This window comes from Oenanthe melanoleuca, chromosome 19 (assembly GCF_029582105.1).
Source record: "Oenanthe melanoleuca isolate GR-GAL-2019-014 chromosome 19, OMel1.0, whole genome shotgun sequence".
In the NCBI taxonomy this organism is placed as follows: Eukaryota; Metazoa; Chordata; class Aves; order Passeriformes; family Muscicapidae; genus Oenanthe; species Oenanthe melanoleuca.
In genome coordinates, this window is record NC_079352.1 from 7,884,900 (window position 1) to 7,899,508 (window position 14,609).

General features: G+C 39.1%; 1 protein-coding gene across 4 annotated transcripts in view; it reads left to right on the forward strand.

Annotated features, from left to right (window-relative positions):
• Positions 1 to 11,679, forward strand: part of GTF2I (general transcription factor IIi) — a 65,501-nt gene extending 53,822 nt beyond the window's left edge. For all 4 annotated transcript variants that reach the window (XM_056506638.1, XM_056506640.1, XM_056506639.1 and 1 more), the window contains 10 exons: positions 212 to 395; positions 1,279 to 1,331; positions 1,897 to 2,007; positions 2,830 to 2,913; positions 3,674 to 3,857; positions 4,786 to 4,814; positions 6,174 to 6,245; positions 7,560 to 7,598; positions 9,659 to 9,725; positions 11,166 to 11,679. In XM_056506638.1, the coding sequence (XP_056362613.1) occupies positions 212 to 395; positions 1,279 to 1,331; positions 1,897 to 2,007; positions 2,830 to 2,913; positions 3,674 to 3,857; positions 4,786 to 4,814; positions 6,174 to 6,245; positions 7,560 to 7,598; positions 9,659 to 9,684 (782 nt within the window). In that variant the 3' untranslated portion in view covers positions 9,685 to 9,725; positions 11,166 to 11,679. The remainder of the gene's footprint in view (positions 1 to 211; positions 396 to 1,278; positions 1,332 to 1,896; positions 2,008 to 2,829; positions 2,914 to 3,673; positions 3,858 to 4,785; positions 4,815 to 6,173; positions 6,246 to 7,559; positions 7,599 to 9,658; positions 9,726 to 11,165) is intronic.
• The last annotated feature ends 2,930 nt before the right edge of the window (positions 11,680 to 14,609 follow it).

Consider the following 14,609-nt stretch of genomic DNA (forward strand, 5'->3'; position numbering starts at 1 on the left):
TGGTGAGATTTACTGCAACAAAATGAGTTATGTTTGAAACTGTTAATTTTCTTTCTGCATACTCATAGCTGTCAAAAAAGGCAAAGCCTGCTGGTTCTACTTAATGGAGTATGTATGTGCCAACTACTCTACTCCATATATATTAGAGGTATTCTGTTTCTATGCACATCAGTTACATAACTGGTACCTTACTAGCTCTGTTGCATTTCAGGGGAAGCACTGGGACTCAATGGGCCAATGAGGGTGCCATATGGACTGTTTGAATCCTTCCCAGAGGTTTTCCAAGTGGAAGGACTACCTGAGGGAGTGCCCTTCCGCCAACCTTCAACTTTTGGGATTCCAAGACTGGAGAAGATTCTGAGAAATAGATCCAAAATAAAATTTATTATTAAAAAGTAAGGCTTTCATATACCTTTGATAATCTGTTCTATGAGAATTGAAATTTAAACCAAAAAATGAAATTGTGTTGCCAAGTTGCTAAATTACTCTATAAAATACATACTGGAATATTTTTAGTACTTGAGGAAATGGTTGGAAAGCTCTTGTGCAAGTGGAACAAGATACAATAATCTCTTTGTTCTGAAAGACTCTTAGACTTTGTTGTGAGAGGAGGAGCAAGTCCATATTTCTTAATCCATCACAATTATCACATTGTTGGTTTAGTTCCTACTGTAAGGAGCACTTATGGGCTATTCATAAAGCTTGCTGGTTGTGTATTGAGAGCTGAGGAATGGAGATTATTTTAATGAGAGCTGTAAGAATTTTCTTTTTTTTGCCTAGAACAGGTTTAGATACTCCTGTGCCGGTGCAGAAATAAGAGAAGATTGGCAAGAGAAGTTACAAGGACATGTAGTGATAGAACAAGGGAGAATGGCTTTAAACTGAGAGAGGACAGGGTTAAATTAGATGTTTGAAAGAAATTTTCACTGGGAGGGGGTGGTGAGGCCCTGAGCCAGGCTGCCCAGAGAAGCTGTGGCTGCCCCATCCCTGGAGGTGTTCAAGGCCAGGTTGGAAGTTTTGAGTAACCTGGTCTAGTAGAAGGTGTCCCTGCCCAAGGCAGGGGCAAGAAACTGGATGGGCTTTAGGTTCATTCCAACTCTAACCAGTCTAAGATTCTGTGATTCTGTACTTCTGTGAAGTTTTGAAGCCTCTCAATCATTGCATTCTTGTTTGACTGAGAGGATATCACTTTGTTACCATTTTTAGAAAATGGGATTTTCTTTAATGTTGGTGTTATAATTTTATTGTTGTATGTAAAATGTTCAATCTGTTTTGCAGGCCTGAGATGCTTGAGGCAGCTGTAAAAGAAAGTTCTGGTAAAAGCTCCAAAAGTGAGTTTTGCAACTGCTTAACTTTCTAGATAACAGTTTATTTCTAGGGTTAAATATTAATTATGAGAGCAGCATATGTTAAATTCCTGAAAGATTTATTCTGTATTGGTGTTGGTTGGTTTGTTTGCTTTTTTGTTTGTTTGCTTTTAAGATGGGAAAAGCCATTACCAGTTACTGTTTAAATATAGCTCTTAGAAGGGAGTATTAATTTTTTTAAGTTATTCACAAATAATTGTTCCTCGAATGTGTTCTTTACTACATTCTATCAAAATGTAGCCAGTAATGTAGGATTCATAAGAGTTACTCAGGTCTAGAGATAAATTATTTGCTTCTAGTATGTAGATGATCTAAATGACACACATGCCAGAGAGAGGCAGACTGGCAGACAGCCAGTAGAAAAGTGTGTCAGGTAGGTAGGTCATGGAATAAATTCTCCCATTTTGAAACTGAAACTAGGTCCTCTTTGAAAACTTTGCCAATATTTGTTATTTTGCAATATTTTCTTTATAGATGAGACTGAAGATTTTGAGCTCTCTATAAATGTTTTCTAAATTAATCCTCTTAGGAAAAAATAATTCCTCCAGTGATGCCAGTACAGCAAGGACCACAAAAAACACAGCAGTGAACAAAACTACAGGTGTTGAAGACCTAAACATCATTCAAGTAACCATACCAGGTGTGTATACTGGCTGGTTTCACATCATACTACTTGTGCTTATATTCTTCCTGATATCTGTTTAGTTTGATAAAGTTTTTTCCTACAGTCAAGCTGGTTTGCTGAAATACAAGTTCAGTCTAGAAAGAACATAAATTACCTTTTGGTTTAGCTGAGATGGTAAATATTATTCAACACTCATTTATATCTCATCACTGATATCTCTAGAATATTCTTAGTCCAACCACCTGTTAAGAAGTATCCACATTTTTATGTGCAATAAATTAAATACTGATTTGTAGTTCTTGGCAACTTCCAAATGTCAGTGCTTGAACTGAATTGAGTGACCATGCAGGCTGAACTGCTTTGTCTTAATACCAATTACTGCTTTTTTTTCTTTCATGTATGGCCATCTGCTGAATGATCACTTTGCTTTTACTTTTAGGTATCATTCTATATTCTGTAAGAAAGTGAAATACAATTTGTTGGTTTAAATTACTTTACAAAATCATCTCTAGACATCTCTAGATTCATCCCTGAAAGTGTTCAGGGCCAGGTTGAATGGGTCTTGGGGCAACCTGGTCTAGTGGAAGGTGTCCCTGCCCATTGGAACTGGATGGTCTTTAAGGTCTCTTCCAAACCAAACCATTGTAGGATTCTGTAATTTCTTAGCAATTTCTTATTTTTGTGTATTTCTGTAATTCGGTGTTACTTCTAAAATGAGGAACAAAGACAGTGCATCTGTGTTGGGTATACCTGCTTTGAGTAAACATTCAGGGATAAACTAGCTTCAGGGAGAAAATCTGTGCTTAATTCTTATGCTGTTCTATCAATTTCTTCCAGGTGATGACAGTGAGCGACTGCCGAAAGTAGAAAATGCCAGACAATTGAGAGAGCAAGTGAATGATCTTTTTAGCCAGAAATTTGGTAATTGCTTCTTACTCTCCATTTTTATATAGGTGTGAGTGCAATTAATGTTGTTCATACTGAAGTTACTGAATGAATGTTCACTCACAGTGAATTATATGTAGGGTCATTAAAATGAACAAATTTAAGAATTGTGTATGAATGTTGTGCTTTGACTCCAAAAAGAATCTTTTGGAAATGATGTAGGCAGTTTGTTGTTTTAAACAATGTCCTAAGAGTCTGGATTGCTTCATGGTTCCCCTTCCCTTTTCCTGTTCTCTCTTGTCAACATGTATGAAGTATTTATTTTGCTGGCAGTTCCATGGTTCTTCTCAGGGCTTCATAATCCTGACCTCTTGGGATTAGAGTAATTTTAAAAATGCAGTTTAACCTTTTTGCTGTGTGTAGTTTTGTTTGGTTTTTTTACTTTGCATTGAACAGTAGTAATGACCTGGGTTTCCTTGTCTGAAATTCCTTCACTTGTGCTGCATAAATTGCTTTTCATAGCACTTCCTTTATGTAGCTGTCTCTTTTTATATCCTGTTCTCTAAGAGCAGAATCTGTGCTCTTCATATGCTGAGCTGTCAGAGTTGGAGTTGTGACTAATGCTCTCATAGTGATATTCATGTGTGTAATCCAGATCCTCAATTCTAACACTGTAATCATTTCACTGTCCAGTGAATTTTCATAGTTTCAGATCTGATAGAAAGCATGGTTTGAATTTTGTTTCTTAATCATTTTTCTTCAGTGCATTCATAAAAACATGACCTCTCTCATTTAGGTGAAGCCACTGGTATGAATTTTCCTGTAAAAGTTCCATACAGAAAAATCACTAACAACCCTGGTTGTGTGTTGGTGGATGGAATGCCTCCAGGTGTGGCATTTAAAGCACCCAGTTATCTGGAAATCAGCTCAATGAAGAAGATTTTGGAATCAGCAGAGTCTATCAAGTTTACTGTCGTTAGGTATGTAGTTGCCATTAATTAGATGGTGAGTACAGCCCCATAGCTGGAATAAATGTGAGGATAGAAGTTGTAGTACATCTTTAAATAGGTGTTGGCTCTTTTTAGATAACAATGTATCAGGTCAAATGAAACCCAGATGTTCCTAGCATGAATGATGGAGTACATGTCCAATTTAGTATGGCAAAAGGCATATTACTAATACTGTATATTACAGCAAGCTGTCTTTTGAGTTGAAATCTAATCATAATGTGTAAAAAAGTTCTATAGTTTTCTGGACCTTGCTCTCTCAGTCATAATATCAAGTTTTGAGACAAGTCCAGAGCTCATTGGTTTTTATTCAATATTTAAAAATACAATATTGTCCAATTACAATATAAAGGAATGTCATTTGTATGTGTATATCTCCACAGACGTACACACACATATCCAATGATAACTTGTATGCGTGAAGCAGAACAAATCAAACGTAGGAATCATTCTAAGGAGGAATTGAAAATAGAAATTGAACAGTTTCTGTAACTTCTCTAATCCTAAATGACTTCACAGGAGTTTAAAAGCCTCAGTTTATCTTCAGAAAGAGAAATTTCTTAAACAGATTTTACTAAGGGGTCTGAAGTCTCAGCCTCAATCATGACATATTCTAACCAAAAGGACTTTGATGTGTTTTTTAATTGAACCCTGAAGAAGAGATGACCGCTTGCTAAGTAGTAGGTGACTGAGGGAAGGGTTTAACTCTTCCCATATATGTTACTTTTCAAAATGCTAGTTTTGAAGAACCAGTGTGCCCAAGAGCTGCTATTCCTTCTGTTTTACTTTCTTTTCATTTTTTAGCATGATCTGTGTTATAGAAAGTATGGGGAGGTTACATTGGGAGGAAATGCCATGCAGTGCATTTTAGAATCAGGTTTGTTTTTTTTTTTTTTTCCAGACCATTTCCAGGACTTGTGATTAACAATCGTAAGTATTTATGAGACACTGATGACAAATGTACTTTTGTAACCTACCAAGATTCATTTTCTGCATTGTGTCTTAGTGGCAGAGGCCCCAAGTTATTAAGGTCTCTGTATAACTCTTGCCTTTGTATTTCTCATTGAGATTTCCTGACTAAACATGTATGTACAGTTAACTTGAGGGTAGGGAGATAAATTTACATTTAAACAGCATGAAATTAACACTGATTTGATACGAAAATGCAAGACTCTGATTTTGTATTTTTCAGCTGCAGAGTCCCAAAGAAATTCAGGATCCTGATTGAGCAACATATTTACATTATAGTTCCTACATTATAGGCTTAAATCCACCAGCAGTTAGTTAGCAGGAGCTTTCCAGTAGCTTCACAGCCCTGTTTCAGTGAAAAATTCTGCATTCTGCTGAAACTAGAACTTTTTAGTGAGGCATACTCTAGTTAGCTGAAGTGCCATGGCAAATTTGGCCCTGACAATGAAATTGTTTGGGGTAGTGGGAGGGAAAGATACAGTATTTTGGTTGCTAAAATAATTGTTACCTTGTTGTTAGATGTAATTTAGGAGAAAAAACAAAAGACAAAGACTGTCACTACAGTTCCCCTTGTGTTGTGTTCTTTGTGAGCCAATGTCAGATTAGAAATTCAGAGGCCAAATAACCTGTCACAAATTGGCCTTACCCAGTTTGAGCCTTAGCAACCCTTGTTGGTTCAAATGCTTCAGCCACCAGTGTAATCCAACTAATGAGCTGAGGTCTGTGCACTGCAAATATGAATGTCCTCAAAAAGGTATTGTAGCCAGGACCTCCCACTGGCCTGCTGACAGACCTAGGTGCACTTCTGAGGTCTCTTTGCAAGGGGAGCCTTCCAGGCAAGTAAATGTGTACTAGTATTTCCAGGGAATTCAGTTAGAAATTGAAGTATTCATTGAACTGCTGTCAGTGCAGCATAAGTTGAACACATAATGTGTGTTGGGACTGGGGGAGCAGATTGGTCATGGACTACATGAGGTTTGGGCATTAGCTGTGTCCACTAATTATGATCAAAATGATCTTATACTGGTGGATAGATACCAAGGTGAACAGCTGAAAGGCTCTGAGCCAGCTGCTTCTAAGTATGATGTCTTATTCTTCATCTGAAGAACATGTAGAAATTTAAGAGGAAATTTTTGGTGCTTGCACACAAGACAGGGAATGTTGTTCCTGTAACAGAAAGAATTGAACTGCATCTCAATCACAGTGTTAGTCCCCTGTTCCTGTGACAAGTTTCAGAATTTGCAGATTCCAAGGTTGTCCTTGTGTTGCATGTGAACCATTTTCATTGTGAAGTAAAACAATGATTGTGTCTAATCTTAGACCTGCTGGAAGAAGCTGAAGCAGAAGCACCAGCACCATCAACAGCACCAGCAGCAGCCACAGCACTACCAGGTGATGGATGCAGAGTGTGACACGTGTCTGTGCAGGAGGGGTGGGGGATGGAGTTCTGCATCTTATTGGCAGATGTCACTAGCAGTCATGTCCTAGGTATAAGGTGCTCATAATGAGCCATTTCATTCTGATAAATGGTGTGCCACACTTTAATAGCTGCAGTGGAAAGTGCCTCTACTTTCTTCAACCTGTGTCCTTGGTGTGTTCCTTGATTTGATTTTTACAGATGATGAGTGAGCTGGGAAGAAAGATTAGTGGGGGGCAAGGTGTAAAGGCAATTCAGTATCCATTTATTAATGTCTGCTTAACTCAAATGTGTGCATGTCTGCCTGTCCAGCCAAGTGAAGTTTGCCTGCATAGCTGGCAGTGGGGCTGGATGGAATTTCTGCCTGCTGCCAAGCTCTGTAACCCTGCTTGATAGTGTCTGGGACTGCACACACATCGCCTGTCTTAGTCTGGACAGAGAACTTAGCTTTGGGCTTTGATTTAACTAAAGTAAATGTGGTTGGGCAACTTTGCATTGATCCAATACAGCTTCTAAATGTTCATATACCTTTTAAAAATGTGTATCCTAAGTTGGTGTAGTGGGGGGAAAACTTCTACAATAGACTGAATAAATCATTACACAAAGAAACTGGGGAAAGTAAGAGAAAACATCTGATAAACATTTTGAGAGTAAGGGACACTTGTATGATGAAAACAATTATAAAGGAAACTACTGGCTCCTGTCTTTAGATGTGGAGGTGTGGGTGGGAAGAGATCAGCTGCTGGTGGTCTGTGAGCTTGCTGTAGTCTGTTGGTCCTTAACATCTGCAGTGTTAAAAAGGTTAAATGATTTTCCTAGAACATGTTCATCTACAATCCATGCAGAGATAGCAGAAAACTCACCATGGAATTAAAGCACACTTCTTGTCCTCTGTTGTGCACCTTCCCACTCTCCCCCAAAGTACACATACTTGCCATCAAAGACAGTGCTTGGGAGAAGTGGTGACTTTCTGTAAGCTGTTTCAAATTTGGTGTATTCTGTGCAAATGCATGTTACATTGTTCTGGGTCTTGGTGACATGTCTGCCACAGTGAACCATTCTTGGAACAGAAGGTGTTACATAGTTGAATGTAATAATTGCTTGAGGTTTTTTCATATTTTGTTGCAGACTATAGAAAGCTACAAAAATTTATCTCAGACAAAAAGATATGAGACTGATTCTTAAAGAAAAATGAGGTGCTTTTTTTAGGGAAAACTTAATTTCCCTAATCTGATTCATCTTGTTTAAACTATATTCATATTCATTTGACTGTATTTTTTTCATTTAAGAGCCAGGTGAACCAAGCCATACAGAAGTATCTGTAGGAGGTAAGTGTTTGTCTTCAGTTATTATCAACAAATATTTTTATGTAATACTGAACAAAGTTGCATCTGTTTTTAAAGTTAGGTCAATCAAAACCAAGAAAAGGTGTTTTATTGGTTCCTGGCACATTTCTTCAGTTATAGTAATATCATGATGCATTATGTGAAAAATAATTAGCAGCAAAAATTACCATTTAAATAATTTTACAAAGAAATTCTGTGAATTCCTCTCGTGGTTGGTGAGTCATGGCTATACATAGGTTCTGAGTGAGTGTTCATATCCTGAACATCTAGTTATTCACTGCAGTAGTTTCCTCAGTTGATGCAAGTGAGTGATTGTCATCATCAGGAACTCTGAATGGCATTTTGGCTTGGATACACTGTGTTGGGGGCAAGGGAATGGAATATTGTTCTTCTATCACTCCAACTTTGGAAAACATCCAACTTTCCTCCATCCAAGAATATACTTGAGTAGTATCATTTTCAGATAGAATCATTTAGTTTGGAAGAGCCTCCTAAAAGCATCAAGTCAAACTGTTGCCCCAGTACTGCCAAGCTCACCACTAAAGCATCTTTCCAAGAGCCACATCTACACAGCTTTTCAGTGTCTCCAATAATGGTGACTCCACCATTTCTCTGGCCAAGGCTTGACAGCCCTTCTGGTGCAGAAGTGTTTTCTGGTACATAGATACATGTAAAACCAAGGAAGATATAGGTTTTGTATCCCCTATGTGTTTTTGCATATGGTCTTGGTGCATTAGAAATCCTGAATTGCCCTGGGAGTTGGGATGTTGTCTGCTGTGTGCTCTGCTCCTGTCAGTGCTGCCTTTGCTATACCCCAGCCTGTGCATCAGCACCCTTCATCTTGAGACTCTCAACTTTGGTTCATTCCCTAATCCTGCTTACATTTCCCCAAAAGAGAAAGCAGCAAATCTCAGTGCTCCTGTTCCTCTGTAGCCTTTTCCATGGAAATTCCCTTTCCGGTTTCCATTGCTTCACTTTCCCCCCTGTCATGTCACTGAGCTCTAAGCCAAGCCAAGTGAACATTCTCAACCAGAATGAGTGTCACAAATGTGTTACAGGTTCACTCCAAGGTTTTAAGTCAGTCTTTCTTGGAGTATTGACTGACTCTGTTGCAGCAATCAAGACAGAAAGAGGACAAACATTAGAGTCACAGCAGAGCAGATTTTAAGCTCACAGTTATGAAGGTAGAACATCAGATGTCTTTATCATGCCAAAACTCTATAAAATTGCTGAAGCTAGATGATGCAGGAGAAAGACAGTTGTTCCTGAATACTGTCATGTGGAGGAAATTCAGCTGTGGGCCTTCAGTCTGATGGTTTGGAAGATAGAAAAGCATAGTTATGAAGTTGTCATCCAAAACTGGCTTCAGACACTGTAACTACAGAAATGTTTTTATGAAAAGGCATACAGTGGCCAAAATCACTTCAGAACAAGGCTGGAAGGTATAAAATTATCATGTGGTGCAACAGCTTGGCTTGGCAGTGATGAATTAATCTCACCCCAAACCTTCCAAACAACTTGTAAACAAACTGGAAAAGCCAATTTCCTTCCAACATCATATTCTCTGTAAAAAGAACAGAATCAGGCTTTGGGTCATATGGACAGTGCTACAAGACAAGATTCCTTTGCTTTACCTCCAGGCATCCCTGCTTGAATAAAATGAATAAAATTGTATCAAAAGGTGATGAATGCTTTAGCCAACATGATTAATTAGCTGGGGTTAAAATTTGTTTTGGACAGACTGAAATAGAATAATGCAGAAATCTGTATCTCATTGAGAGAGAAGCAGTCCTACTAATGCCAATTTTATTTCCTTTCATTAAGAACTAGAGTGCTCTAAGATCCTAAGCTGCTTTACATTGCAGTGGAAACAGTAATTTCCACAGAATCAGATTGCTGTGAATATGCTTTTATTTATTTTTTATTAGTTAAAAAAAGATAATGAATGCTTTTCATGTTTTTACAAATTTTTACTAAGTACAACAGTAACAAAATTGGTGGGGAAGTTCCACTTTTTCATTCACTACTACTTTCTTTAACAGATAACACAGAAACAGATTTCAAATAAAGCAAATCCAGACCTGACGTCATAGACCTCATCAATACTGGGTAAAATAATTTAATGTGTCTTGAAGTCAACACCTGTCAAGGAATAATATTTTTATATTTTTGGCTAGGGAGAGATGAAGTATAATACTGAATGTTGGAAGGTGACAGTACTTTAGTTGTGAATTATTTTGTGTCTTAGTTGTCACATATAAGATGTCAGAAGTTTTGCACTTTCTTATCCAAATACAATATAAAGCACACTGTGTTGTGGCCTGAATCACATACCTCAGAAGCAGAGAACTGAAAGCTGAGGGAATTAGTGTTTATGAGAAGCTCTGACATGGCTGTGTGAAAAAGCATTGTTATTCCTGGTAACACAGATATATTTCCAAATTGTAATGGAGCAGGAAAGCTGTTCACTGTGATTGCAGTATTGTCTGAGCTTGGGACACTCAGTAAAACTGTAATGACAAACCAACCTCCTTTAAAAGTTTTCTTTATTTTCTTTTCATAAATTAAACTTTTATGAAAAGCCTAGTTTAATTTACAATGCCCAAATATCCAAATCTTTCTCTTACTCTATTTTTAATGTCACTTGTTCCTAAAAATTATGTTTTTGTGGTGGTAGAGAGCAGTGTTAGCAATGCTATCACATCACATCTTAAATGCTGACCCACATGGTTTGGAGACTCTGTGCTTCATTCAAAGAAAATGCTATTACTTCTTCCTATTTCAGTTTTTTGGTAATACTGAAACCCAAATATCTTCCTTGTTATGTGTTTGATACTTCAGTAATTTGATTTGATTGGTATAAAGTTAAATGGAGCATTGGCTAGGGGAGCCTGGAGCCTGTGGGTTTCACTCCTGGCACCATCTAAGTTTTTGGAGCCAAGGGACAGCCTTGACCCTCCCTCCCTGTGCATGAACACAGCCCAGGACACCAGGAGGTGGCATCAGGACAATGAAATGATGTTGTAGAAAGTTGCAGGAACTGACAAACCAGCATCCCAACTGTCTGTGCCCTGAGCACTGCAGGCACAGCAATGGGGGTCCTATTAAATCAGTGAAGTCTGTGTTGGAGGTATTTGTCATAAAACTGAATGTGGCAGGATAAAGTCTACTAAAGGAAAAGCTTTGATTCATCATGGGACACACTGCAGCCAGTGAGATATAAAAAACCATGTCACTTGTCAATTAAAGGTCACAGAAATGTTGCCTGAGCAGTGGCTGCCCAGTTTGATGCTGCAGTGGTTAAGAGTTTTGGATGCTTTAGGCCATCCACTGAATTTATGCTAAAATAAATATTTGTTCTAAATCCTGGCAGAGAGCACTCAAGCACACATTTAATCTCATCTTTATTGAGAGCAATATTCAGCTTCTGCATGCTTGTTGAATCTAGGCCTAAAGAACTGGAAAATAGACTACAAACTGCTGATAGTTGTAATCAGACACACGGCTTCAATGAAACTAACTTAACTTTTTTTGTTTTCTCTTACCTAGTCAGAAGCTTCCTGTTCTGAGAAGAGCCTGATGGGCCTGTGTATTATAACTGTATAAGAGAAGTATCTTCTATACAAACTCTTTTATACTATTAGATAGAAATGTCTACTTTTTCAGCAGTTCTGTGAATTGACCTAAACAAAGAATGACTGTAGATTTGGAATGTCTGATTTTCCTTTGGAATATATTATAAGGACTAAAATACATTGATGCAGCAGTGCTGGGGAGATACCAGGGATTAAAATCAGCAGGGACTTAGTTGAGACTGTCTGCATTTCCCAATAAAGCTGAATTTCACTGTACCTAAATGCATCCTAGCTTTTGTAATGAAAAATTCCTGAAAAGAGTTCCATTTGTTTACTCTGGAGGAAAAAACCCTCCACATTTGTTTTCAGCTATTAATTTAATGGGTCATTGAGATAATAGTATATGTATATTTGAGCTAATTTTTCCTGTTATATCTATTACAATTTATATGTTTTTCCTAAAATAAAAGAGAAACTGTTTCACTGGATGGTTAGTGTGCATTAATGAGATGGCTGTGAAATGGTCAGTATTCCAGTGGGGGTTAGACACCAACTGAAATTAAACCCCATCATAGTTTGTGCTGTACAGTTCTGGCTGTATGATAATCTCTAAAAGTGCAGATTATTCATGAAGGTTTCTCTTTTACTGGTGTGAATTGGAGATGATTGCATTATGCACAAATAGTAAATCATATTCCCTGGTGAAGAAATAAGGACCTTTCTGATGTTTTTCATGGCTTTTTATACATGCAGTATACTGTTATGTCTTTTACAACAAATCAAGTCCTGGCAGTGATTCTGTAGGCATGGTTATTTGCTGCCAGCAAAGAAGTAAGGTTCAGTCATGACTTTGAGACCAAAATCCAGCTCTGAGTGGGTGAGGTGGTTATATCTTCAAGGAAAATTTTGAAGCCTTAAATTCAGTTGAATGCAGTGTCTGTTTCCTGGGAGCAACCTGAAATTCAGCAGGTAAATTCAGAGCAGCACACTTCCGTTATTCTGGAGATCAGGAAGACTCATAGGACATCTTGTGTTTCACAACATTCAGATCTAGGTGCTCCCACTTCAGTACTGGGACCTTGTGCTGGTGATGTCAGTAGGGGAAGGGTTATCTCCATGCTGGGGCAGTTTGAGAGAGCTCATCCTGGTCCTACCTTCCTTCTCTCCAGGTAGGCGCTGGTGAGTGGTGCCATGCTGCCTTCCTGCCTCAGCAGCCAGCCATTCTCAGCCCCTGGAGTGAGTCCAGCTGCCATCCCTGACCTGTCAGCCCAGCCATGTGGCCACTGTCCACATCAGAACCACCAACACATTGCTTGCTGCTCACTTGAGCAGATATGCTGAGATAATGAACCTCCAGCTAGTTCAGGACCAGGTTTCACACTTGCTTCTGGACATGTTTAGAATGGAGAAATGAGATAATGCAGCTTTCTCCATGTTTCAGCTGGCTTGACTTTCCCTTCTAAAAAAGCAGGATGGTTCATTCTTCTTTACTCACAGCCCTCTTTAGGAGGCACCTTTAGCAAAGCTGCCTGCCCAGCTGTTTATTGCCACTGGAGTCATTGGTGCTCACTCAAGTGTCTCAGCAAAGGAATAATAAATAAATAAATAATTCCAGGCTATTGCCTTGTCAAGTGTGGAACAGCAGAGTGCACTACTGAAACTAAGTATGCAGGAGCTGAAAGAAAAATGAAGTGAAAGTGTTTGCAGTGGGTTTGCTGGAAGGACTGGATTCTTTACATGGTGTGCATTGTGAATTGCCTACTGCTGGGTGGGCAGTAATGCTCATGGGTGTGTTGGCATATAAGAAACTCCTCCCTTGGCTCTGCAATGAATTAAGCTGAAATTTAAACTACCAAAAATCAAAAATTTCATTTTGAACAAAGATTAGGGTGGCATTCCTTCCATGTGCTCTTACATCCTGAGAAGTTTTGGTACTAGTTTTGAGTGGAGCTGTGGCAAAAAGAGGATAGTCCATTTGCCTGAAGTCTTAACCTCCAGCACTCCATCTTCATCAGTCTTTACTGAAATCCATCCTCTGAAGGCTCATGTGTGCTGTTCTCACTCCAAAGCAGTGGGACCTTGCTGAGGGCACTGCTACCAGCTTGGTCTGGAGGACATGGATCTTCCATATCTCTCAAAATGGGATCCTGTGTTCAGGTCCCAGCCTTGTTTCCCAAAACACGAATCAGTTCATGAACTCAATAAACTTATATTGCAGTAGATCTACATGGGGTAGATCTCTGCATCCCCCTGGATGCCCATGAGCTGCAGGGGCACAGCTGCCTCACCATGGTCATCACAGCTGCTTCACCATCACCTCTGCATTCCTGCAGAGGAATCTCAGCTCTGGCACCTGGAGTAGCAGCTGGAGCACCTCCTCCCCCTCCTTCTCCACTGACCCTGGGATCTGCATATTGTTTCCCTCACATGTTCTCACCTCCTTTTCTCTCGCTAGGAAAAACTGTGCCTGCCCCACTTTGGTTTGATTTTCTTCCTAACACCACGTTATCACAGAGTTGTTACCATCATCTGTAATTGGCCCAGCTTGGCCAGCAGCACATCCATCTTCAGAGCCATCAGGGATTGGCTCTGCCAGACATGGTGGAAGCTTCCAGCAGTTTCTCACAGATGCCATCTCTGTAGCCTGCCTGCTACCAAAAACCAGACTGCAAAACCAACAGAACTTAGCTTGTTCAGATGGGATGTTCCTCTTCTGAGAATTCTCTTCTGAAATCATGCTTCCTGACATGTATTAGCTGTGAGACATTTGCTGGAACACTCAGCAGTGCATCACACACAGTTACAGGTGGTGTTTTGCTGTGAACTAATCCTTCACAGACAGTGGCATCTGAAAACTCTCATTTCTCACATCACAAGATAAGGAATGAGGAAACAGGAAGAAACATGTGAATTAAGTGGTTTCCTGTAATGTACTGTCTGTAATACAGTTTTAAATTTAGTACAAACAAGTGTAAATATGAAATTAGCTTTTATGACAAAGCTTATGGTGTTCTGAATAATCAGAAGTTATCTGGTGACTAACAGTGCAGAATCCAAACAGGCCTGAATGGATCTTTTTTAGTATCTGTGGTTGCATAATTTTGCCTTGCATATAGGGAAGTCCCCATGTTAAAATAGTAAGAAATGTAAATGACCATTTACTATTGCACAGCTGCAAGTACCACACCAAAGTTCCAGAGGAGGACTATGCTTAGCATTTAATGGTTTTAATGCAGCCAGAGCAAGCGTTTGCCCTGGTGCATCTGCTGTATTTATGGCCCAGAAGTTGGGCTTAGTCTGAACACACATGTAGGAGTTACCCTAAAACTGAAATAGGGTCAAACAGGGTTTTGGGGAAGCTGCAAGTGACTGAAAGGAAATGGTGATGGAAGGGGAGAGTCTCTTGCACACTGAGCCC